Source organism: Nothobranchius furzeri, chromosome 4 (genome assembly GCF_043380555.1).
Source record: "Nothobranchius furzeri strain GRZ-AD chromosome 4, NfurGRZ-RIMD1, whole genome shotgun sequence".
NCBI lineage: Eukaryota > Metazoa > Chordata > Actinopteri > Cyprinodontiformes > Nothobranchiidae > Nothobranchius > Nothobranchius furzeri.
The window spans coordinates 70,266,641-70,291,314 of record NC_091744.1 but is presented as its reverse complement, the minus strand read 5'-3'; the positions used below and the strand labels follow the sequence as shown (position 1 = coordinate 70,291,314).

The 24,674-nt window shown below is 41.6% G+C and overlaps 1 protein-coding gene across 1 annotated transcript in view; it reads left to right on the top strand.

Annotated features, from left to right (window-relative positions):
- Positions 1–24,674, top strand: part of igf1ra (insulin-like growth factor 1a receptor) — a 92,766-nt gene that overhangs the window by 43,684 nt on the left and 24,408 nt on the right. The window contains 2 exon segments of the mRNA NM_001323792.1: positions 22,928–23,228; positions 24,116–24,252. Of these exon segments, the coding sequence (NP_001310721.1) occupies positions 22,928–23,228; positions 24,116–24,252 (438 nt within the window).

Here is a 24,674-nt window from a genome sequence, read left to right as displayed (position 1 = left end):
TGCAATTATTACAAGTTATCCTGTTGTAATTCTTTCTTGTAAAATTTAACCAAACTTTCGAGCGTGTCTGCTGCTTAGATGCCATGTTTCCTGCTTCCGTAAGCTATACAACGTGCGCGGTGACGTCATTTGCGCCGACTGGAACTGAAAAAGGGAATCATTAGCAGAAGTGGCGAACGATTCCTAGGAATTGAATCAACCGGTTTGCAACAACAACCGGTTTTCGATTCCCAACCCTAGTAACTAAGCAGAATGTGAAATACTCAGTCCGGCTCGTCTGGCACCAACAACCATGCCACGCTCAAAATTGCTTAAATCACCTTTCTTTCCCATTCTGGCATTCAGTTTGGAGTTCAGGAGACTAAGATGCTATCCTATCAATATGGGCCAACATTTCTAAAGAATGCTTTCAGCACCTTGTTGAATCAGTGCCACATAGAATTAAGGCAGTTCTGAAGGTGAAAGAGGGTAAAACACCGTACTAGTACGGTGTTCCTAATAATCCTTTAGGTGAGTGTGTTTGTGTCTTCTTTGACAAAGTATGGTGGACCACCCCATTGACTGACATCCGTAGCGTTGAGTATGTCCAGTTGTTTGTTGTCCATTAGCATGCAAAAACAGTTTGAAAGACAAGTTTGGAGCCCACCCCATGACTGAGAACCGTGAAATGGGTCATGGCCAGACAAATATAGAATGGAATTGTAGAGCAAATGTTCAGCAAATTAACATGTGTTTTTTGGTTTTGCAAGTTAAAACCATAATAAACATGAAAGTGAAAATTTTTCACACATTCATGTGTTCACACATTTTCTACTGAAAGCTTAATCATGGGCATTCAGGTTTTTGTTTTCAGCCTAACTGTTCTTCTCAAACCGGAACCCAGAGGCTTTAAAGGCAGCTAAATGGAAGAACATTGGTATGAGCCACTACTGCATTTCTCCAGCTTTTTCACAACCTTTCACTGAGTCCAAGGCAACAGTGGGCAGGTTATAATAGCTAGTAACTGCTGTTGTACAGCAGTGTTAGTGAAAAATGTATTTACATAGACCATTTATAACAGCTAATTGAATCGGTTTCACACTGAAAAACAACATTTACACAAAAACCTCTTCTTACATACAACAGAAATTAACTATAGGTCTGTTAGAGGAGGTTTAAGTTTAGTTTTGAAAGCCGGCACAGTCATGACAGACAGCAGAGCAGGACCAGAGTAACTAGAAATCACTGGATGACCAGGGAAACCTGATCAGTCCTTACACACTGAGCATTTCAGAAATGGACTCGAGGCTTAAAACCATTAAGTGCTTGATGGGCTGTTAGGAGGAGGTTAAAAGTGATTCTGTATTGAACTGGGAGCCAATGAAGTGACTTCAGTAAAGGAGTAATATGGTTAAATCTCTTAAGTGAAAATAACTCCAGGAGTTGAGCTAGTCTAACCTGAATGCATGGAGAAATTTATGACATTGGTGCCCTATTCTTTACTTATAGGACAGTGAGACACACACACACACACACACACACACACACACACACACACACACACACACACACACACACACACACACACACACACACACACACACACACACACACACACACACACACACACTTCCGCTGAGAGGGGTCTGACTAAGAGTAGAAGCTAGCCATCGAAAGAAAAAAAAAGCCTGGAGTCACAACCGGCCCTTTGATGGCTTTCTTTAAAGTGGTAGTTAAAAGATACAGTCTCCTGTTTCCTGTGTTTTGCTTCACGCTGTGTGTTTGTGTGTGTGTGTGTGTGTGTGTGTGTGTGTGTGTGTGTGATGACTCATTGATTGAGCAGCGTGCTCCTAGTTTCTCTCCCAGCCAGCTATCTGTCCCGTAGCTGCGTGAAGCGAGCCAACCCCTGCATTACAGATGTTTCAGAGCACACAAGCGCCGATGCACTGTTGTGTTTGTTTAAGTGCATTCTGGTGGAAATCACTCATCTAGCTGGTGGGACTCATTCTCTCTCGTGACATCTTGTTGTTCAAACTCATACGTGACACAAAGCTCAATCAAACTCCTTGACACCATACACATATATATATATATATATAATTTTCACTCACATTTCTGCACTTGTGTTTACGTTCTGAGTGGATGCGTAATGTGCCTGCAATGCAGCATGACTTCATCACATGTGTTGGGCCCCCTGTTGGTGCCTGAGTCCTGTTGCAGCCTGGTTTATGGGAGGGCATGAAAACAACAGCAGCATAAGAAACAGAAATGAAGTTAAGACTGTGCAGGGGGTGTCAAAGTAGTGATGTGTGCTCCGAGTTTAACTAAAGGGGGGGTCTGCAGCATCTGCAGCCCCAAGGAGAAAACTAAAGGAGGAGGGGTAAGGCCCACTGTTTTTAAACTGTCTCTTCCTGTGCCATAGAGTTTTACAATAGAGGCCATTGTTTGTTGGGGGTAGAAGGCATGGGCATGTAGTTTCAATCATTTTTGGAAGTCTTATGTTTGACATGGTGGGGGCTCAACACTTCCTGTAGTTGGAGGCAGGCTTGTTCTTTGTGTCCATCCTGCCTTGCTGGTGGTATTTGTCTTATGTGACCTCTGTGTTACTTCTTTGAGTGTTCTGATTCCTTCCATGCTCACATAGGTGTTGTTGTTTTTTCCCCACCCTCACAACAAGGTGTTTACCCTCAAAAGTAGCTGTGCTGTGGGTTAGAAACAATCTAACACACAAAGGAACCAATCCTTCTCCATCTGTCCATCAGTTCTTTCAACGCCAGCCCCCTCCTCCTGCTGCTGCTCTGTTCTGCCTCCTGCAGTGATATTTTACCTCTCCTGCATGCACCAACTCCTCCTTAATCCAACTAGAGCTAATCTCTCATGGAGGGATGCGATCATGGTCCGGACACAGTGTCTGATTGTGGCCGAGCAGCAGAAGGTCAGCTGACGGCCCAACTTACACACTTCTGTCACCTCCCTTCTCAACTCGTCTTCCTGTCTTCTCAGACACAGAGCTCCTGTGTGGCTCAGGATGGCTGGATTTCTTATCCTGGCAAACCCTTTTTTATGGACTATTAGTCTCAATATTCCGCTTCATCGCATCTTTCATTTGCAATTAACTTTTTTTTCTCTAACTGGCACCGGAACACAATTCCACGCTTTGATGGAGCTGTCTTCTCATGTAACTCCTCGCCTGACTTGATTTAGTTTTAAAAGAGCCGGTTGAGTATCCAAGTTTAAAAAATAAACACGTGGAAGAGAAAAACTCTCAATAATGGTTAGATTGATAACTCTATGAAACAGACTTTTCTTATTTTGTCCTTGTTTGTATGCTCTGATGCTCCCCAGATTCCTAAAAGGCAAAGTAGATGAAGGTAGGGTAGGAGACAGAACAGTGATGTCACACACAGCCATTAGGAAGTGTAGGTCGGTGACTTGTTGAGACCCGACAGCTGTCCTGCTCCATCCAGATGAACTGTTCATTTTTCCTGTTGGTCCAAGTGAAGATAAAGGTTTAGCCATATTCCGTTTCATCTGTGGTTGCTAGTTTCTGACCCTTTAATCAAGGAACTGTCCAAGGTTACATGCGACTTTTAAAGCTCCCGACCCCAGCTCAGATCTGACGCCGCAGCTGTTTTGCATCTGTCCCAAACTAAATATGGTAGAACTTAGCCTGAGGCCTGCAGTTTTTCACTTCTGTGGCGTCAACACTCTGTTGTGGGACCGTAGTGTTTGTGTCTGAGGTGAATGGGAGAATTTCGTCATGGCAAAATCTTATTAACACCAAAAGCCTGAGTGAAACTTACCAAAGGGTGACGTAACCCCCAGCCTTTTCAAAGACTTGTTAACAGTAAAGCTTCTTTTTTTACTAATCAAGGCAGGGATTTGTTCAACTATATTAGGTGTTGTTCTTACCTAATTACTAATGAGGATAAGCGTTTTCCAAGTTGATCACTGGCTGTGCAGTTAAAAGGCTTTAGCTGCTTGTTTCTTTTTCGCCTTCCTAAACCTTTTGGAGTCCTCAAAGAAAACAAATCAGCCACATTGAAGCATGTTTTTGTGTATACCTCCAAGTAGTTACTATTTTAGCATCCTGAATGGCATCTGTTCTGAGAAATAGCTTTTACATCCATGACTAATGAGCTAACAGCTAGTCTGAGTGCAGCCAAGACCAAAGTGAATTTCTGTCTTGAAATTGTTCCAGTCTGTGAAAAATTCTCAACAATTCATGCAAATGTTTTCTTATAAACATTTACACCACCATTTGATTAGGATTTCTTTATTTCTGCTAGTTTTGGGTTTAAAGACCAAGTTCACTGAGAAACAATTGTTATTTTTCAAATATAATTGGCCAATCTGAGCCTCACATGCAGGCTAAATGTGGAAGTCTTCTGCCCCTGTCTCGTGCATTAGCTGGTGATAGAAAATAGATGGGGAAACGCTCAGATTAGAAAAACCTGTCAGATGTATGTCACATTGAAAATTAGCATTCATGAACTCTCCTGTCTTGGCTCCTAATGAGGAAGGCTGTTTATCTAGCACCCAGGTGAAAGCATAGTGTCAAGCTTAATTGGCTGAGCTGATGTTTGACAGAGGTTATTTGTAGCGTGGCTGTGTGACCCAGTCGCGGAGTAGCTGGCGGTGGGTTAAACAGAACTTTAATCTGGGAACAGCGACGCAGCGCTCGGCAGGAGCTGAGACTGAGCAGCGGTTCCGATTGAACATGGAAGCTGACTTACTGGTAGCAGGCAGCGAGGAAATGTCTCTTTCTTGGTTTGAGGGCTGGTGAGCTTGAGAACTCGGGTCAAAGTCTGGCATGGACGATGACTGAGTGATGAATGAGCGGCGGCACTTTCGTAAATAGAGTCGGCGTGATGACGTCGACGAGCCACGCTGGTGATGGGAATGCTGGGAAGTGTAGTAGTCCGCCAGTTGGGTCCGTAGGGGGTGGTCAGGAGGAGGAGTTCGTGACACAGAGCATGTCTTGGCTAGTAGACACTAACCGTTAGCATTAGCTACGCATTAACACAGCAGAAATATTTTATTTGGGGAGATGAAACATCAACATTGCAGAGCAAATGTAGTCAGTATAGAGTCCCACAGAGATCCTCTCACAAAGCATTCATTTATACTGCAAATGTGATGAAAAAAACGCGTGAACTTGGTCTTTAACCCCTAGATGCACATGAAGTGCTACATTTAGCTATAAATACCCTTATTTAGGTTTTCTCATCAGTCATAGTTGATGTATTCTATTTCTCCAAACAAAGGCTGTTCAGGAAGCCACATAAAAAATGAGTGTGAGTCCTCCTTTATAACTTGGTGTAAAACAGATTAAAGACAATAGAAATACATTTTAACCCCCCTTTGTTGCAATATAATCTTTGATTTTGAAGGATCCGATGAACTTGTTTGTATTTCACAGTCATCAGCCCTCTTTGGTTTAATGTGGAGAACACTCTTTCAAAATCTTTGCCAAGCCATGTGTCATAAAAGGAAAATAAAAAATCCCTTTCATGTGGAATGAAGCTTCTTCTAGTTATTTTTTTATACCGCCCATGGATTTTTCATATAGGGACGTTATAGGAATGCCGTCAAGTCTCGATCCAGGCGATCCAGCTGAAGAAAATAATCTCAATGTCTTGCTGCAACAGATGTTAACTCCAGGCTTCGCTTTCCCTGCTAAACAGATCTAATCTGCAAACAAATGTGGCTTTACTGTGATTGTGCGATTTCTTCCTGTAAACTCACAGTAAAAAAAAAAATTGTTGACTCCAGAATTTTCTGTTCAGGCTCCATTTCTGAATATTTTCCAAAGAATAAGAAGAGATGCACAAAAATATGTTAATGAAGTCGAGTTCCACTTAAAATGAAAGAAAACCACTAGCAGATTTTAGTGCAGTTTCTGCATATGAAGCCACTCACTCACCAGTTTATATATACTAACAGTATATAAAGTGTATATGTGGCAAACTGTTGTTGTGACTAATCAGGATTAGAGCCTCTACCCTTGAAGTGAAAGGATGATGTGTTATTTTAAATCCAGACGTTGTGCCGGCAGGGAGAATCCACGCCAGACAGCTTGCCAGGATGAAATCTGGGTAACATTTGTCGCAAAGTTGTACATGATTATTTACATAAATAGGCCTTGGCATCAGTCGCACTGCTATTCTGATGCTCTGATGATTATAGACTGAGTCTGAGCAGAGGAGAAATGTTCAGCAGAGTGATGCATGTGGTTTTCGTGCAACATTTCTGTAAAACAATAAGAGCAAAAACAGTGTTAGCTGAAATTGTATGGTAGGCAAGTTTAAAGGGATAGTGCAAATATCCTAAGGGGAATTTCTGTAACAAGATAATAAACGTTTATTATCTTACTTACATTATGAAGCTTACTTTATTATGTTGAGCTAACCGCTGCTACGGCAGCCTTAAACATGTCTAAGTCCAAAAATGTTATTGCAGGTCATGCAACTTTTATTTTAAAAACAATGAGTCAAAGTTCAGAACTATAACAACAAGAAGGCAAACTACCGTAATAATAATAATAATAAGAAGAAGAAGAAGAAGAAGAAGAAGAAGAAGAAGAAGAAGAAGAAGAAGAAGAAGAAGAAGAAGAAGAAGAAGAAAATATCATTTCTATGGCGCCTCTCAAGATAAAAATCACGGGGCGTTTCACAAAAAAAATGTAAAAATATAAAAAAGAATTTAGAAAAGGGTTAAAAATATATTTAAAAGGAGCAAAAAATAGACAATTGTGGTAAAAAAATGTTAAGAAAGAGAGAGAGTGAATAGGAAAGAGGGAAATCAGTGGATCCTGAGGAAGGTGGAATAGGTGGGGAGAGCAGAATAAAGAGAGAGTGGTGAAGAAGATCATACAAAAGCCAGCTTGAACAAGTGAGTCTTCAGCTGCTTTTTAAAGGAGACCACTGATCACAGGTTCAGGGGGAGAGAGTTCCAGAGTATAGGGGCCACAGCAACAAATGATCTGTCACCTTTGGTCTTTAGCCTGGTGTGCTGCACAACCAGAAGGCTTTGATCACTGGACCTCAGGGACCTGCTGGGGGTGTAGAGACTAAGAAAATCACCAATGTAAGATGGTGCTTGTCCATGTAAGGCCCTATAGACCAGAACCAGGATCTTGAAATGAACCCTGAAGTTGACTGGCAGCCAATGAAGCTGGAGGAGAAGCAGGGTGATGTGGGTGTGTTTGGAGGACTTGGTCACCAGCCGAGCACAGGCATTCTGAACCACCTGTAAACGATTCAGGGAGGTTTTGCTCAGACATGTGAAGAATTACAGTAGTCTAAGCGTGAGGAGATGAAGGTGTGGATAACTGTCTCAAGTTCAGAGCAGGACAGAATGGGACTCAGCTTAGCAACGTTCCTGAGATGGAAGAAGGAAGAGCGAACAAGATAAATGACAAGAGAATCCAGGGTGAGAGCTGGGTCAAAGGTCACGCCAAGATTCCTGACGGAGGGTTTGGTGTGAGAAGCAAGCTGACCAAGAGAGTCTCTGACTTTGGGAACCAGCTTGTCTGGGGCACAGATGAGGATCTCAGTCTTATCTTCATTCAGCTGAAGAAAGCTCCTAGCCATCCAGGTTTTGATAAGAGTCTAAGCAGGTGTGTAACAGCTGCAGCTTAGACATCTCATGGGGCTTAAAGGAGATGTACAGTTGGATGTCATCTGCATAAAGATGGTAGGAGGTTCCTTTGAAGGAGCTCAGGATGTGCTGAAGAGGGAGCATATAGAGGAGGAAGAGCAGAGGCCCCAGCACAGAACCTTGTGGGACACCATGGGTAAGGGAGGTGGTGGAGGACCTAAACTTGGAGACGGCCACAGGAAAGGAGTGCTCAGAAAGATAAGAAGAGAACCACTCCAGAGCAGTTCCTGATAGGCCTACCCAGTCTCTCAGCCTCTCCAGTAGCGGGTGATGATCAACAACAGTGTCAAAGGCTGCAGTCAGGTCCAGCAGGACCAGAACAGAACAGTCCCCTGCAACACTGTGAATCAAAAGGTTATTAGAGACCCTAAGAAGAGCTGTTTCAGTAGAATGACCTCTACGAAAACCTGACTGGAAGCAATCATAGATGTTATGTTCATCAAGAGCAGCTGTGAGTTGTTTAGCCACAACCTTTTCCAAGATCTTGGAGATGAACGGAAGTTTAGAGATGGGTCTGAAGCTGCAATGGAGAGAGGCGTCAAGACTCGTTTTTTTAAGAAGCGGGTGGATTACAGCGTTCTTAAAGTAAACAGGGACCTGACCAGAGAAGCATTAATAATGGAGACCGATGGACTGAGAAGCACTTTTAAACAGAGATGAGGGTAAGATGTCGAGGGGGCATTCATAGAGTTAACTAGTTTGGTTAACTCAGGCAAAGAAACAGGAGCAAAGCTATCTAGGATGATGGGCCGGGTTGGAGTCAGGAGAGGCAGCGATAAGGCTCAAGGAGAGATGCTAGATCTAACCTTATTGACTTTTTCCACAAAGAAAGACAGAAAGTTCTCAAAGTCTGCAACAGAGTGGATGGAGGCTGTAGGAGAGGCAGGAGAGACGATGCTGCTGATGGTGTTAAACAGCACCTTGAGGTTCCCTTTGCTCTGGGACACCAGGTTGGAGAAATGGGAAACCCTTGCATCTCTGACTGCAGAGTTAAAGGATGTCAGAAGACCCTTTAGGTGTAGCAGATGGACGTGGAGATGGGTTTTCTTCCACAAGCGCTCAGTTTTTCTGCATTGGTGCTTCAGGCTGTGAAGGCTGTCATTAAACCAGGGAGTAGGGTTCACTGCAGGAACTGATCTGGTTCTGACAGGACAGATGTCCAGAATGGAGAGGCAGTGCTCGTTAAACTGAGAAGTTAAGGAATCTGGGTCGTTATCAGAAGAACAGGGTGGATCAAAAGCAGCAGAAAAATTGCTAGCTGTGCTCTCATTAAGAAAACGAGAACTAACCATACGGTGAGCAGGTGGTAGGGACGCAGAAACTGGCAAGTTAAAGAAAATGTAATGGTGATCAGAAATATAAATGTCCTCAGGACAAACACTGTCAGCATTTAGACTCAGAGTAAAAACAAGGTCTAGAGTGTGCCCCCTGGTGTGTGTGGGGCAAGAAACATGCTGGGTAAAGCTGAAGGAGTCCATAAGGCTGGAGAAATTCATGGCAAAGTGAATTGAGGGATCATCAACGTGGATGTTAAAGTCACCAACAATCACCAGTCTGGACAGCTTCACAGTGGAGGATAGAAAGTCACTAAACTCCTGAAGGAAAGAACTGTTTGGACCAGGTGGACGATCGACCACAGCTCAGTAGAACGGGTCCTTAGGCCTGACTTTAATCAGCTGCAGATCAATGGAAGCAAAGTGACCAGAGGTTGTAGAGCTACATGGAAGATGGTCTCTGAAAACAACAGCTAGGCCTCCCCCACGACCAAAACCCCAGGGCTGGCTAAGAAAAGATAAACCACTTGGGCAGAGTTCAATCAGACCAGAATAATCAGATGTTTGCTGCCAAACTTCAGTCAGAAACAGAAAATCCAGGTTTTTAGAGCGAAGTCATTGAGTCATAAGTCATTGAGCAGGAAGGGCTAAAGCCTGATTCATGCTTCTCCGTCAGCTCCGCAAGGGACAGACACGCACGGATTGACAAAAGCGTTTTGCGCTCATGCTTCTCCGTCTCCTGGGGAGTGTTGCAAAGCAATTCCCCAGCAGGACAACAGTCGGGCGTAGCACTGTTCTGTGGTATCCTGTCATGTATCCGGTCCAAGATAGTGTGTTTATATTGTGTTTTTTTGTATGTAAGAGACTTTTTAACACAGACGAATTTGTCTCTCATCCTCCTCCACCTCTTCTTGCGCTCACCACCTCTAAACCCACGTTTCCTGTCATTTCTGTCCACAAATAAAACGCTTGCTGCACATCTTTTCACTCCTCCAGTCACGGGGGAATTAAACGTTCATGTTTTTAGAGTTTTTTCGCGAGGTATTCTTCAAGCTGCTCCGTGTCTGCCGCTAGTTATCCTCGGCTCTCTTTATGTTTTCGAGGGCGCAATGCCGGCGGTGTAGACGACAGCGGTGTCCTGACCAATCACATGCTTGCGTTGTCCGTCTCGACTTTCGGATGTTTAGAAAAGAGAGCTCGACTCCGTACGTCCTTGCGGAGCTCTCCGGCAGGCCCGCAAGGATGCTGCGTGTCGCCGCACTGACGCAGACAAAGAAGCATGAATCAGGCTTTATTGTTAACAGAGCGGGCATTTTTTAGAGCCATGCTGAGTGAGGTGGAGGAATCAGAAACTACAGAGACAGCTGGAGTAAGTGGACGTAAATTAGCAGGGTTAGATCCACGGTGTTTATAAAAACCACTTATGGAGGGAACAGGAGGAGAAACCACTGAGGAATGAGGATAAACCGACCTTAAAAAATTTGGACAGAGAAACCGCGCCGCAACGCGGCCTGGTGGGAATGTGGAAGTGGCGCTCAAATTGCAAAACAAAGGACAAGAAGCTAGAAGATCACGCCGATGTTTACTAGATAAACCAGGCTTTAAGAGAAGTCTTATTCTCACCTGGATTCCTGTTCGTTTACCTCTTTTCCTCCGATGTTTTCCCGGGACCGGATAAACATTGCTGGAGGTGTCCAGGTTGGAAGCATCGTTTGGCTCCGGGCCAGTGCGCCACTCAGATAAACAAACAGGGAGGTACGTCCTTGGTGCATCTTGGGCGATCGTGAACGAACGGAAGGACAAAAGAGTCTGGCGATCATAGGAGATGGTAACAGGGACACTACTGAAGAGGATCGCAGACAGGAGCAAAGTGAAAAAGAGGAGGTTAGTGGAGAAGAGTTTGAAAAAGTGGCCAGTGACTGCTGCTAAGCCAAGCACAGGCGCCATCTTGTTACTGATCGGAAGCTAAGCCTCAAATAGGGATGCGCCGATACTGGTACTGGTATCGGTATAAATAAAAGTTTACTGATACCAGTGCAGTTGACTGGAAGAGGCTTCACTGTAACTTGTCATTTCTGTTCACCTAATATTTTAGTTTTGTGATCATTTCTAATAATATTTTTTTATTTTTTTATCTACCTCACAGTCTTTTCCTGTTGAAAGCAGAGAAGAAAATAAAACCTGTATTCCAATTCATTGCATCTTTTTGTGTGGTAGAAGTATCGGTATCAGTGATCTGTATCAGCGAGTACTCAGATGAAAATATCGGTATCGTATCGATTTGGGAAAAAAGTGGTATCGGTGCATCCCTGGTAACAAGCGTAGTAAGTGCTCCACACTCTAAAACATCCAAGAGTGCTAACACCAGACATATTTATCTACAAATCAACTTAGTGTGCATGGCTCGTCTTTACTTGAATCTTCTGCTGATCTGTAACTGGCCACAGCCATGAAACCCATGAAACAGGAGTGAGAAAGTAAGATTTTTACTTAACAAAATACTGTAGTAACCACATTTGACCACAGGATGTCGTTCTTAAAATATTGCACCTTTAATTATAGAAAACTGGTTAAATTTGTCTGCAGTGTTATTTTTTAAAGGTCATGACTGCTAGGCAGTGTACTAAAATGCATCTAAAATGGGTTTAAAATAGATAATTTTCTCAATCTTTCATGCTGCCAGAGCTTGTCACTATCTAAACTCTTAGTCAACTTCCCAACCAGTCACCGAGGTAACGGAGCAGCCAGCTGACGCAGCACTGCCAGGAAACATGCTGTATTTTAATGATGCAGATATGGGAAATTGGATATTTTTAAAACTTCTTTTTTTGTTCAAGGGAACACTCCTAAAGTTTGCTTCCAAGTTGCTTTCCCCATTTGTCTTCAGATTGTAACTCCCTGCAATTAACTCAATTCTTTAAACCACTCTGAACTCAGAAAATGAACTGTAACCAATAGCATGACCTTGTTTAAGGAGCTATAAAGCACGTTTAGCTTTTGATAGTGAGTTAACACTGCTTTAGAAGTAGTTGTTTCCTTAATTTAAATCAGAAAGTTGCCTGATTTAACTGGGAGCTTTGCTGCAAGATACCCTTCTGTCTGCTGTGATCAAGTTTCTGTGGGAGATGATCAGGGACTCTGGGATTTCTAGACCAAGAGGTCTGACCCAAAAGGGATTAGAAGTTTAGATTGGGTCCAGGCTCAGCTTTGACCAACTCACACTACCGTATGTATTGCCACCAACACTCTCCTTGGATGGAATTTGAAGTATGAGCTATACAATACATTTCTGTTATTGATTTATTTAAAGTCATATACTTTAAATTCCAGTTACAAGAAGGAAGAGTAAAACCAGGTTGGACTTCCATTCACTATTTTGTGCCAACGAACTTCTGAAAATCGATATAAATTGTAATCATCTGTGCGTCGGTAAGATTTTAGTTCAAATTATTATTTTTTTCATCACGTTTTTTACCGTTTTAACAAGAATCCAGAAGTTTTTAACCTCAAACCGGAGTTCTTTTTGGTAAGAACAATCAATCACCAACAAAGCTTCAACAGCAGCTGCAGATTGGGCCAAGCCCTGAGGGTAGACGGAAGGCAGTGTGTGTGTGTGTGTGTGTGTGTGTGTGTGTGTGTGTGTGTGTGTGTGTGTGTGTGTGTGTGTGTGTGTGTGTGTGTGTGTGTGTGTGTGTGTGTGTGTGTTGTTGTTGTTGTTGTGATTGAATGTGAGTAAGGGGAAATACCATGCATGCCTGAACACAGACCAGCACATAGTTGTGTAAAAGAAAAAAAAACTACACGTATGCTCTTTACGAGTGTGGAAGAGAAATGCTGGAATAGGGAGGATATGAGATCACACACACACACACACACACACACACACACACACACACACACACACACACACACACACCTTTGCACACATGGATTTTAATTAAGCTGACCTGACCCAGCTGCATGGGAAAATGATATTACTTTGCACCTTTCGGGACAATCAGTCTGTGATTTTTTACAAGCAGATAAAATCATCCAAAAATGTAACAAACCAAAACACCACTTTAGCTCTGGAGACTGTAGTGATGAGACGTCAGTAGTGGAGTCTGTGATGCGGTTTGCTTTTGGCCGTGAGTAAAGGAAGCATCTTCGCCCCGTCTGCTTGGGCTGATGTGGTTTAAACAAGCATCTGGAGTGATCCGCTGGGGGCTCGGGGGGAGATCGGGTTGCTGGTAGAGGATGTGGACTGATGCAGCTCAGAGGCCTGGTTTTGGGAGAGGAGAAGGGGAGTGTTGTCAGGCTTTAGAGGAGGCAGCAGCAGCTTGTGATGGTTTTGACGTCTGCTACTGTTCTTCTGCTCTCTTGTTTGCTCTTCCTTCTTCCATCTCAGGAGCATTACTAAGCTGAGTCCCATTCTGTCCTGCTCTGAACTCGAGACTGTTATCCACACCTTCACCTCCTCAGGCTTAGACTACTGCAGCACACTTTTCACTTGTTTGAGCAAAACCTCCCTGAATCGTCTACAGGTGTTTCAGAATGCCTGTAGTCGGCTGGTGACCAAATTGTCAAAGTACACCCACATCACCCCTCTTCTCCAGCTTCACTGGCTGCCTGTTAACTTCAGGGTTCATGTCAAGATCTAGGTTCTGGTTTTTAGGGTCTTACATGGACAACCTCCATCATATATTGGTGATCTTCAGTTCTTACTCCCCCCAGCATGTCCCTGAGGTTCAGTGATCCAAGCCTACTGGTTGTGTATAAAGACCAAAGGTGACAGATCATTTGCTGCTGTGGCCCCCAGACTCTGGAACACTCTCCTCCTGAGCATGAGATCAGAGGACTCAGTGGTCTCCTTTAAAAAGCAGCTGGAAACTCACCTATCTGGCTTTGGTTTGACCTCCTGCTGATTCTTCCTGACTACCTTCTCTTCATGCTGCTGTTTCAACCAAGTATGTCTTTCTTGGGGGCTCATGATGAACATTTTAAAAAAAAATATTTTTTATTATTTTTTGTTCTTGTAAAGCATCTCGTGATTTTTATCATGAGAGGTGCTATATATATTAAAAAATGTTTCTTCTTCTTCTTGTTCTTTTCGGCTACCCTGTTGCTCTTGAGTCTAGTAACCCGACCTCCACACCGGGTGGGAGGATTTGCATCCACGGGTGCAGTGTGTAGCAGAGGGATCCGTGTGCAAAACATTAGAGAGATAAATCTAATTATGTTGTAATGGCCTTTTTTTTAAATATAAATATCATAAAGCAAAAACACTTAACCTTTTCTGACTTCTCCCTTTTTATCAGCAGGGTTATTATTAAACTATATATATGCTTTTACTTCCTAAACAGCTTAAATGTAGCGTGCCACTTCTTTTCAATAGACTAATATGGTTGTGGAAGACTAATGATGTAAGGAAAAATAAATCAGCATCATTTACTGGAAGAACGATACAAACGCTTGTTGTGACATGAGCCCCGGCTGTTCAAGGTTTTCTGTAACTTACCGTTTCTTAGAATCAGTGGAAAAGTCATGTTTAATCACTATGGTTACAACTCCCCCTCCCAACGCCTGCTCAAGCGAGGACTTGTTTACCATCTCTGCTCCAGACTCAATAACATGTCAGTCATTAGGCTAAGAACCTCCCTCTCCTGCCTGCTATTGGTCCAAAAGAGGGCAACCAGTACATCCCCCACCCACCGCATCTCAGACAGCACACACACACACACACACCTCCTTCCCTCCTTCCTCTGCCCCAATGTGAATAATGAATGACTTCCCAACTGTCTGTCACGCTTCCCACTTATCTTCTTTGACACACACACACACACACACACACACACACACACACACACACACACACACACACACACACACACACACACACACACACACACACACACACACACACAAATGCTGTGCTTTGATGTCAGAGAGAATCAAGCTTTTAATCTTTCATCACACCATTTTTATGTTTTATTATGATTGGCATCGGCAATGAGCTTTTGAAAAAACAGGATGGTTTTCAACATTTCTTCTTTCCTCGTATCCCGCCCCATCTCCTGAGGTGTCAGCGGCGTGCTGGCAGTGAACATGTCACTAGTCTTCCAGTGTAAACAATGTAGTAGTCTACTTAATGCAACACACTCTTGAACAAACAAGACGCGACTGGAGTTTAGATACGGAGCTTTGCCATTTATTTCCTTTCATGTGTTGCTGTTTTATATGTATTTAGACACTAAGTTACTGTGTAAATGATCACCAGGCCCATCACTATGGATTTAAAAATAACATAAGGTGCCACTTGTGTTGGACTAGAAACTTTGAGATTTGCTGCTTCCCTATTGTTGTTGTGATATATCAGAATTGTTTTATTTATTGCAAATGTAGAATTTAGGCTGCAATTTTTAATAGAAATTTATAAAGTGATCAGAGCTGATTTGGTTCTATTATAAAATCTATTATTATTATTATTATTATTATTATTATTATTATTATTGTTATTATTATTATTATTATTATTATTATTATTATTATGGAGCAGAATCCTGCTGTGGAGCTGGACCTGAAGGTTGATCATCTGTAAGTAAAATGTTAATTAAAAATTTTAATATGTGAAAAACGTAAAACTGAGTTGATTATTGATTCTAGCAGCATATTAATGTGTATTTTACATTGTACACCTTTTGGTCAGATGTAATGTTGACATAAAGTACAGTAATTTTAGTAGTGTGCACGTAACAGTGTGTTTAAGTAACAAATTTAAGTTCAAAATCAAAATAAAAGCAAAATAAGTAAATTATTCAGCAGCTCTAACACTAAAACAAATATTTCTGTTCTTTTCCATTTTCACATTTTACACTGCTGTAGTCACCTTGTGTATGTGTGTATTTTTTTTATTAATTTTTTGGTGTTTAATTAATAACACATAATAAGCTGTAATCCAATTCAATTTGATTTTATTCATAGGAGAACCTTTATTCAACAACTTGGATGGTTACATTTTGTATGTAACATGTCCGGCTTTCAGTGAAACTACAAATTAATAATAGAAAGGTTTTAAATGCTTTCTTTGAGTTTTTAGAGATTTTTGACTTGTCTAAATCTATAATAGTCCACTCAGAGTCTTGCAGTAAAACAAATAAATTCATAATCAGAACTAGAAAAGAAAATTTTAATTTAAAATTTACATCAAATACAGGCCATTTTTCTCCTAAAGGTGAAATTCTGAAATCTCATGAACTATATTTAATAGAATAGAATAGAATAGAATAGAATAGAATAGAATAGAATAGACCTAATTGAAGGTATATGATTTTCTAATTGTAACCTTCAGCAACTAGAATAACAAATAAAAATAGAAAATTGAATTTCCACAAAGAATTACAAAAACAAATGTACATTATTAATGTTAACATGTCTGTTGGTGAAGTTATGATGGTAAAAATATTATAAATAAAAGTATAAGCAGCCTGGTAAAATTAAAACTAAAGCACGGATGCTTTCAAAAGTACAAAACATCTTCTGTAACTTTATATTCTTCTCCTTTAAAATGAAAGTGGAAATGTCCCACGATACATAATAATACCATGTGAGCAGCCCAAACATAACAAACTTGGCGGTGCTGCTGACACAGGGCTGAAATGCTAAAAGACAAAAGTGCCCTCTGAAAACTCAAAGAAGTCCAAATCAGCCCAGCAGAAACTAACTAAAGAAAATAAATAAAATTGTGTTTTTTGTGAAAATCTCATCAATTCCTCTCTTTCTGCTCCTCTTTTTTTTCTAATTCCACTCCGTTTGCTTTTAAATTAAATGTCTGCCTCTCAGGTTTTCACAGCATTTCTTAAACTTGTCACAAAGGATTAACATTCTCTCCTTTGAATCCTCAGCTGCCTCGCACATTTTGCAAATTCTTCACATAGTCGTCCTGTAAGTGGACAAAACCGTGTAGGATTTCAGGAGAAAACCAGCAGCACGGTTCTGGCCTGTCCCTCCACCCGCCCCCACTTAACGGTGGTTGTAGCGCCGCTCCAGCTCGTGGGGACGCTCCTCTGTATTGACTGTTGTCTTGTTGGGATGATTGCGATCCGGCTGCTACTCGTGTTGCAGCGGGGACAGGCTGATGCTTGGGTTTGGTGTCTGACCTGACTGTGTTTGCTCAGTGAAAGAAGCTGGAGGCAGGGGAGTTGTGTAACTACTGTATGAAGAGAACAACATCTTACGCCTCCCCACCCCCAGCAGTTGGATGTGTTTGACTCAGATTATAACAAAGATTTCTGCTCTGAGATCTGATTGATGTGGGCTGGGAACACAGTCAAGACCTCCTGATGTTTATCCTCGAACATGCCGACCAGCGAGGACGGTGACGTATTGTCTGTAGAGAAGCCCCTTGTTAGGAAGTCCCGTTCCTTTGAAGTAGTGGAAACCTACCTCACATAGCTGTGTGTGGTGGGTAGCAGTGTGGAAATAGGCCTGCAATGGGAGCATCTAAAAATAGGGGGGTTGTGATACCACGGGTTTCTCTGGTCCCGCAGTGAAACCCGCTCGACTTATATGGATTTAGGACGGTGACTCCCCCCTTTTCTCTGCTCTCTGGCAGAAGGTATGCATGCTTGGAATTCTTCCTCACTGAGGAATCTGCTAAAATGCTACAGAGAGAAAAGACACCCTTGCTGTGGCTGCCCTCTTTTGGTAGGTTTCCAGGAAACTAAACCCTCGCTTGTGTTTCTCCACACCGTGCAACACTACTCTGCTTGTGCTAACCACACTCGTGTCAGAATAGCATTTCCAATCCAACCCCAGCTGTTGTCCCAGAGAACCTGCGCGCGTTGACATTTGATGCTGTAGTTTTAAATAAATCTTTGCCTTGTGCTTTGGACCAGATTCAGAATACTTGGGCAACAGTGTTTGTGGAGTGCCTCAGAGCAACCCTAGCCCCTGTGTGATAAAACGTCACAGGAAGGCCCGTTTAGCATGATACCCTACTTACTTGTGTCCATGTGAAAATTATGTTGCAGACAGAAACTACTGGGTGGTTTTTATGTGCTGTCTCAAGTAAATTGCATTAAGCAAACATGATATCTCACCGGTGCTGCCGAATAAAATCCAATTTGAAAAGGAAGCAGCCACAATAGATGTTCCATTTTGTTGTAGAACCCTGGAGGAATTTCACCTCCTCTGCACCATTAGATCTGACTGAATGGGAAGTATTCAGGAGTGGGAGGGTCACTTCTTTGCCTTGTGAAGTAAAACTAGATTTGGCACGGTGTTAGTGTAGGTTTGTTCTGCAGAAATGCTGCGGTCCACCATCGTGTTCTTAAGCTAGATGTTTGGTAAAACGAGAAAGATCCAACAATAGGATATATTCTTATAATGAAATCTCAGTTCATACTGAATAAGGGGAACAAAATGCAACAAAATGTGAGTCGAATTTTTAGACTTCTACATAAATGACCATTTAATCCAAAAGTAGCAGCGATGTAACAGTTCATTAAATAGTGTTCATTTGAATTACCGTGACATTTCTGAGGATGAAATTGTTTCAAGACAACGGCAGTCCACTGTGCTCCTAATCTGTTTGGATTAGCTGTTATCTTGTCAACACGGTCAAGACTAACCGCTGCAGGTAAATTGTTAATTGTTCATAAGCTTTCCACAGAATCCTATAAATCTATCGCTTTAAGGCTCCAAAATCTCCTAAGTCTATTGTCAGTAACACACACACACACACACACACACACACACACACACACACACACACACACACACACACACACACACACACACACACACACACACACACACACTCATTTCAGGTGTGTTTATCTCTCCTACTTGTATCGAACCAGTATACCCCCATCTGCACAGACTCAGGACTGGAAAGGGAATCCTACGCTTTCTTTACTGCTTTGTTTAGTTTTGTTTTATTTAAATATGTATTTTCTAGCTAAACAATTAAACAGACTTACATTTTGCAATACTTAAACAAATAGCATTAGGCCTCATACTGGGTATTTTTATGGTTTCTGTCTTTATTTTCTGTCACACTTCATATTGTAAACGACTTATTCTCTAAAAAGGAATGCTGTGTCATTAAAGATCCACATTTGCAAGATAAATCTGACAATCATCTGCACGCTTTGTTTATCAATGAAATAGTCTGCCATGACAAATAGAAAAAATGCTGCATGTTATTATATTAGTAACACATTGTCTCATGTTTTGGTTTCTCAGTGATGCCCAGTAATGTTGCTCAAGTTTAATGTGGAACCAAGGGCGTCAGTTTGTTTTCAGAATTGCTGGGGACAATAACCATACACTTGAGTGGGGTTTAAAAATTGTTGGGGACAATAAAGTAGGCTAGCACAGGGGTCGGCAACCCGCGGCTCTGGAGCCGCATGCGGCTCTTCCATCCATCTGATGCGGCTCTCTGTGTTTGTAAAATAATGAATGGATATTTAAATAAAATGCTTTATATTTTACTGCATTAATTTTACACCTGTATGCTAATTCTAAATGTAAAGATTGTCTGCGTAAACCTGAACAGTTCCAACCCGGTCTTACTGTGAGACTGGGTTGATAGGTCACGCTTGTGCGTAATCATATGGGCACTTTATGAGCTGAAGAGGATGTGAGATTCTGGGCTTCTCCTCAGACGGCTCCTGGATGTGTCGCCACATTGGAGACAGGAACAAGTGCTATTCAGCCAAAGTTTCATAATCAGGGAACATTTTCTAAGTGACAAGTCTCTCTGAGAGACAGGGTTTGGAAAACACTCGCTTCAGTGGGAGGTATCTTCCACATGCGCTCTGGTTCTCTGGGGTTAATCAAGTTTAATTGTTTCTCTTTGCAACAATCTTCACAGGAAGGCAAAACAGTTAAACGGCAGGTTACAGATATTTCCATTTGACTGTTTATTTTGACAGATGAACTCAAGGATGTTGCTTGGTTTGAAAGAATTACCCCGACGCACACTGATGCGCATGGATGAGCTGACATTTTAATCGTTAACGCACATCGCGGAGGTAAAATATTCCCATCAGAACATCAGAGCTTTATACTGGACACTGTGTTCAGCGCGGCTCGGAGCGCCCACGGTGGACAGTGAGCTGAAGATCTGGGGTTCGCAGCGCAGTGCAGAACCACGCGCATGCGATGATTTCCTCCCACTGAAGCGGTCTAGAAACCCGGTCTCTCTGAGGGATGCGTCACTTGGAAAAATGTTCTTTTTATGAAATTATGAAACTTTGGCTGAACAGCGCTTGTTCCCGTCTCTAATATGGAGACGCATGACGCGTAGAGACATTTGATCACGCACAAAGTTTATGTGGAGCAGAGGTGGTCGGGCCACGGCAGGTGAAATGTTCCTAGCCTACATGAAGTGAAACTGTTTAATTGTAACATTAATATGTTACTGGACACGCTGGTCTGGTTGGTTAGACCAGTGTTTGAAGTGGAAAACACACACACACACACACACACACACACACACACACACACACACACACACACACACACACCAATTAAAATAATGCTGATAGCGTGGACTAGAAGCCAGGTGATGGTTTACGTATTTAAATGATGATCAGGCTGCTGTAAAATGTAATCTCCATCCACATCCAGACACAATTGTCCTTTATTCTTTCTCTATTTGCTCTGCTCTTGTCTGGGCTGATCAGCTGATGGTGCGCGCGGCGCGCCTAACTAGTGGCTGATGCACATTTTACGCATTTGGAGAGGTGGACTGGATGCTTTGCGTTTACTGGAAGATGGTCCACTTAACGCACGGGTGTAGACTACATTTTAATGACAAATGAATGAAAATGAAATTGTGAGTTTTTACTTCATATTTTATAAATAAAAATGACGGGGGAAAACATTTATGACATCTTTTTAAACTAAATTTTCTAGCGCGACCTGCCTGCTTCACTTAAGTCACTGCTTATTAAGGTCCGTCCAAAATTACCGTGGGAAACGGGTAATAATGGCTCTTTGATGGGAACAGGTTGCCGACCCCTGGTATAAGATCTGAGCTGGTAAAACAAAAATCCTCATCAGCAGGCGTTTTTGAAAGTGGGGGGACACAGCTGCCAATCACAAATTTTGCCGGGGACATGTCTCCGGCGTCCCCGGTTAAAATGACGCCTATGTGTGGAACACCACACATACTTATCTTCTGTGGAGTTTCTCACAACCTGGAACCATCTGAGGCTTCTCTTTCAGAATCTGTAGTGATACAGGAAGGAAGCTTTTCTTCTACTATTGCAGATTTGAAACGAAATGAGACGTTTTTATTGTTATTATTAAAGAGATTTTTACATATGCACGAACAATAACATGATATTTTTTTTACTTTAACATCACCCCCCAAAAAACATGTGTGCCACTCTAAATTTGCATAATTTTGAATAAAAAATGTACATCATTAGAAGGCAGGCCCTCAGATTTTTTTTTTTTTTACCTTAGCATCCCCCAAATATCATTATTTGGCCTCTTTAGCATGTTGGTGCAAGATAGTGGCCCTTTTAAAATCTCTTTTGGAATTTTCTTCTTCTTCTTCTTCTTCTTCTTCTTCTTATTATTATTATTATTATTATTATTATTATTATACTGAATATTTTCTCCCCATATAACTGGGTTTGATAATTATTTACAGACGTTTAACCCAGCTGGCACTTCGTTGCTCTTGAAATGCTGTCTAGCTTTGTCATTTTGGATTTGTGAGGGCTCTATAAATGAGAATCTCTTTGAAATATTACAGAGTTGTTTTTTCCTCTCTCTAATTGCAGATCAAGACTGTGCTCATGTTAAAATTTTGCCTGTCCAAGCAAATTTGCAGATGTGACAGTGTAAGAGAGAAGTGTGTTTTAATATTGATTCCTTCCTTGTGTTTTTTAAAGGAGACGAGTGAAACTGTAGAAACCCACTGAGACGCAACACTGCTACTAATTAAGAGCTCAGTTATTGATGGAGCTAGGTTAACAACTCTTTTTGGATATTCTGGACTAATGTTTAAGAACGTGAAACTGATTGCATTAAGGAGGCATAATCTCATTTCATCCATGGAGAATGCACCAGGTCTTAGCCCTGTTTAGGTCATTTAGAAAGCAAAACACCTCTAGGTTCATTGTCATTGTCGTTTAATCGGTGTCACTATTTTGAATAAAAATAATAATTTGACTGAATAAAGGCAATTCATGAGGAAGGAGAATCTTGTGGTAAATAATAATTATTTTTATCACTTTTTATAACCGTTACATATATGTACACTAAGAAAATGTCACAATCCTTTCTTCTGTGAGTTTTCTTATTCATTTCAGACATTGAGAGTCAATAAAATATATGGTGATACTGAAACAACAATGTGAATAGGGGGATAAAAGTCTAAGGTAATGTTTAAGTTTTTATTTAAAAAATACTATTTTTATGTTTTCAATGAGGGACTAAGTTCTGATCATACTCAAGTAAAAATGATTTTATGTTTATTTATCTGTATTTATTGAAATTAATATGATTTAATACTATTAATTAATCAATATATTGGGTATGGGAATGGGTATGCTGCTAGTAAGTGGTAGGAATGAATATTTATGTACAGTATGAGATTTAAGCACACTATATTTGGGTTTGTATTAAATTCTAAGGAAATGAAAAGAATACTTTATATTTTGTTCATTTTATATGTTTTGTTATGTTGTTTGATAAATACAAAGTAAAAATAAATAAAAGGATATCTTTAAAGTTGAGGAAACGTGTAACTATCACCTCTTGTATCAATATCAACAAAGTGCGTTTTCCCAAAATGAATTTAAATTTTGCTCATTTTTGCAGTTTTTCTCAAAACAAAAACAAGCGTGTATCAAGGCTGTTTTCCTTGCATTTTATGTCAGTTACTTATTTGCACATGGCTTCTTTGTTTTTGATCAGCATTTTCAAATATGTGACCAACATTTCTGTTCTTCGCAAAACCGTTGACTTTTTCTGAAACTGACCTCTTCACCTCGTTCCTCTGTCTACCTCAGTGTGTCCGGAGAAGTGCAAGTTGGCCTGTACAGACAAAGGCCAGTGTTGCCACAGCCAGTGCTTGGGAAGTTGCACCGAACCCTTCAACGACAAGGCCTGCTCGGCTTGCCTCCATTACAACCACGACGGTCGCTGCGTGCCTGATTGTCCCCCTGGCACCTACAAGTTTGAAGGCTGGCGCTGCATCACCATAGAGATGTGTGCACAGGTGCACCTGCCCAGTGACACTCACTTTGTCATCCACGGCGGAGAGTGCATGCTGGACTGTCCCTCTGGTTTCATGCGCAATGATACTAATCGGTAAGGACGTACACTTCAGGCCTCATTTGGGGCCTGGTGGGTTGGGAACGAGGCGACACGCTTAATGTACAAGCTTTACTGACATAAATGATTCATGTAAAAATTTTCCTAAGGTTTATTTATTTGTCTTCGGTGTTGTGTATTTATTTTTTTGTGATTGAAACCCAAGGCTTATAACAAGCAGAACCAGTCTTTGTGCTATTATTTCCCTGTGAAATTTCTCTGAACAGATGTGTGTTTACACTTCACTGTTCAGATACATTAAAGCAGCTTGTAGCTACTGTGCACTTATGCATAATGAATTCTTTTGCATAAGCTATCCTTGAACTGAACTTCTCTCGACCTCGCTCTTCACACGTTCCTTTTCTTAAAGTAGGTTTCAACACAGAAAGTGCAAGAGGTTAAGAGCGTGCCGGACCATTAATGATTTATGCTCAGATTTTCCAGCCTATTCAGTGAAATGTGTCCAATTCTCACCACTGCTAGAATTTTCAGACGAGTGCTCAGCCACTTGAAGAAGAGGCTTGGTAAAGCATCTCCTCCTGTGCTATTAAGTGTTATGTTTAATTTGAAACAAGAAAGCACTCCTGTGCAGTTTCTGATTTGTTCGTCTTGTCAAAATCTAAAGTTTGGCTCTGTTGCCGAGTGCATTTCTGGCAAAAGTATGCGTCGATGCAGTGAGTCACTCTCTCACGAAGTGGTTCAGCTAAGGCTCCATAAAAGATTAAACTGTCCGTGTGAGAGTTGACCTTTTACCATGCTCTGAATTTACTTTCCTGAATTCTCTGGAAAGTTTGGGAGAAGATGTATTATTTCAGGGCGAGGTTGAAAGTGCCATAAGAGTTTTTCTAATATATTTTCATTCTCTCTGGATCTGCTGTATGCAGAATGCTGTGCACTGCTTGCAACGGTCTGTGTGACAAGGTCTGTCCATCAACTGTCATCGACAACGTGGACGCTGCTCAGTCCCTGAAGGACTGCACTTTCATTGAAGGCAATTTGGACATCAACATTCGCAGAGGAAGTAAGTAAGCTCCTGGACCAAGTACCGTAATTTCCGGACTATAGAGCGCACCTCAATATAAGCCGCACCGGGCTAAAAGTCGCAGATATCTACTGAATTGAAAACGTAGTTTAACTGAACGTAACTGAACTGATCAGTATCAAACAAAACAGAAAAGTTATTGATTAGTTTATTCATCGTCCTCCTGCGCACTGAAACCACTGAAGTCATCTTCTTCAGTGTCGGAGTTGAACAGCCTCAGAAGAGCTTCGTCACATACCTTTTCTGTGGCGATGTCAGTGTCGCTCTCCGTGTTGCTGTCGTCATCCCGGGGTGAAGCTTGGAAAACAAGCAGCGCCGTTTTACTGTGAAAAAAATCCTCCTGGGCGCTTTCCGTAGCACTCCTTTAACCATTCCTTCATTAGACTTTCCAGCATCCTTTC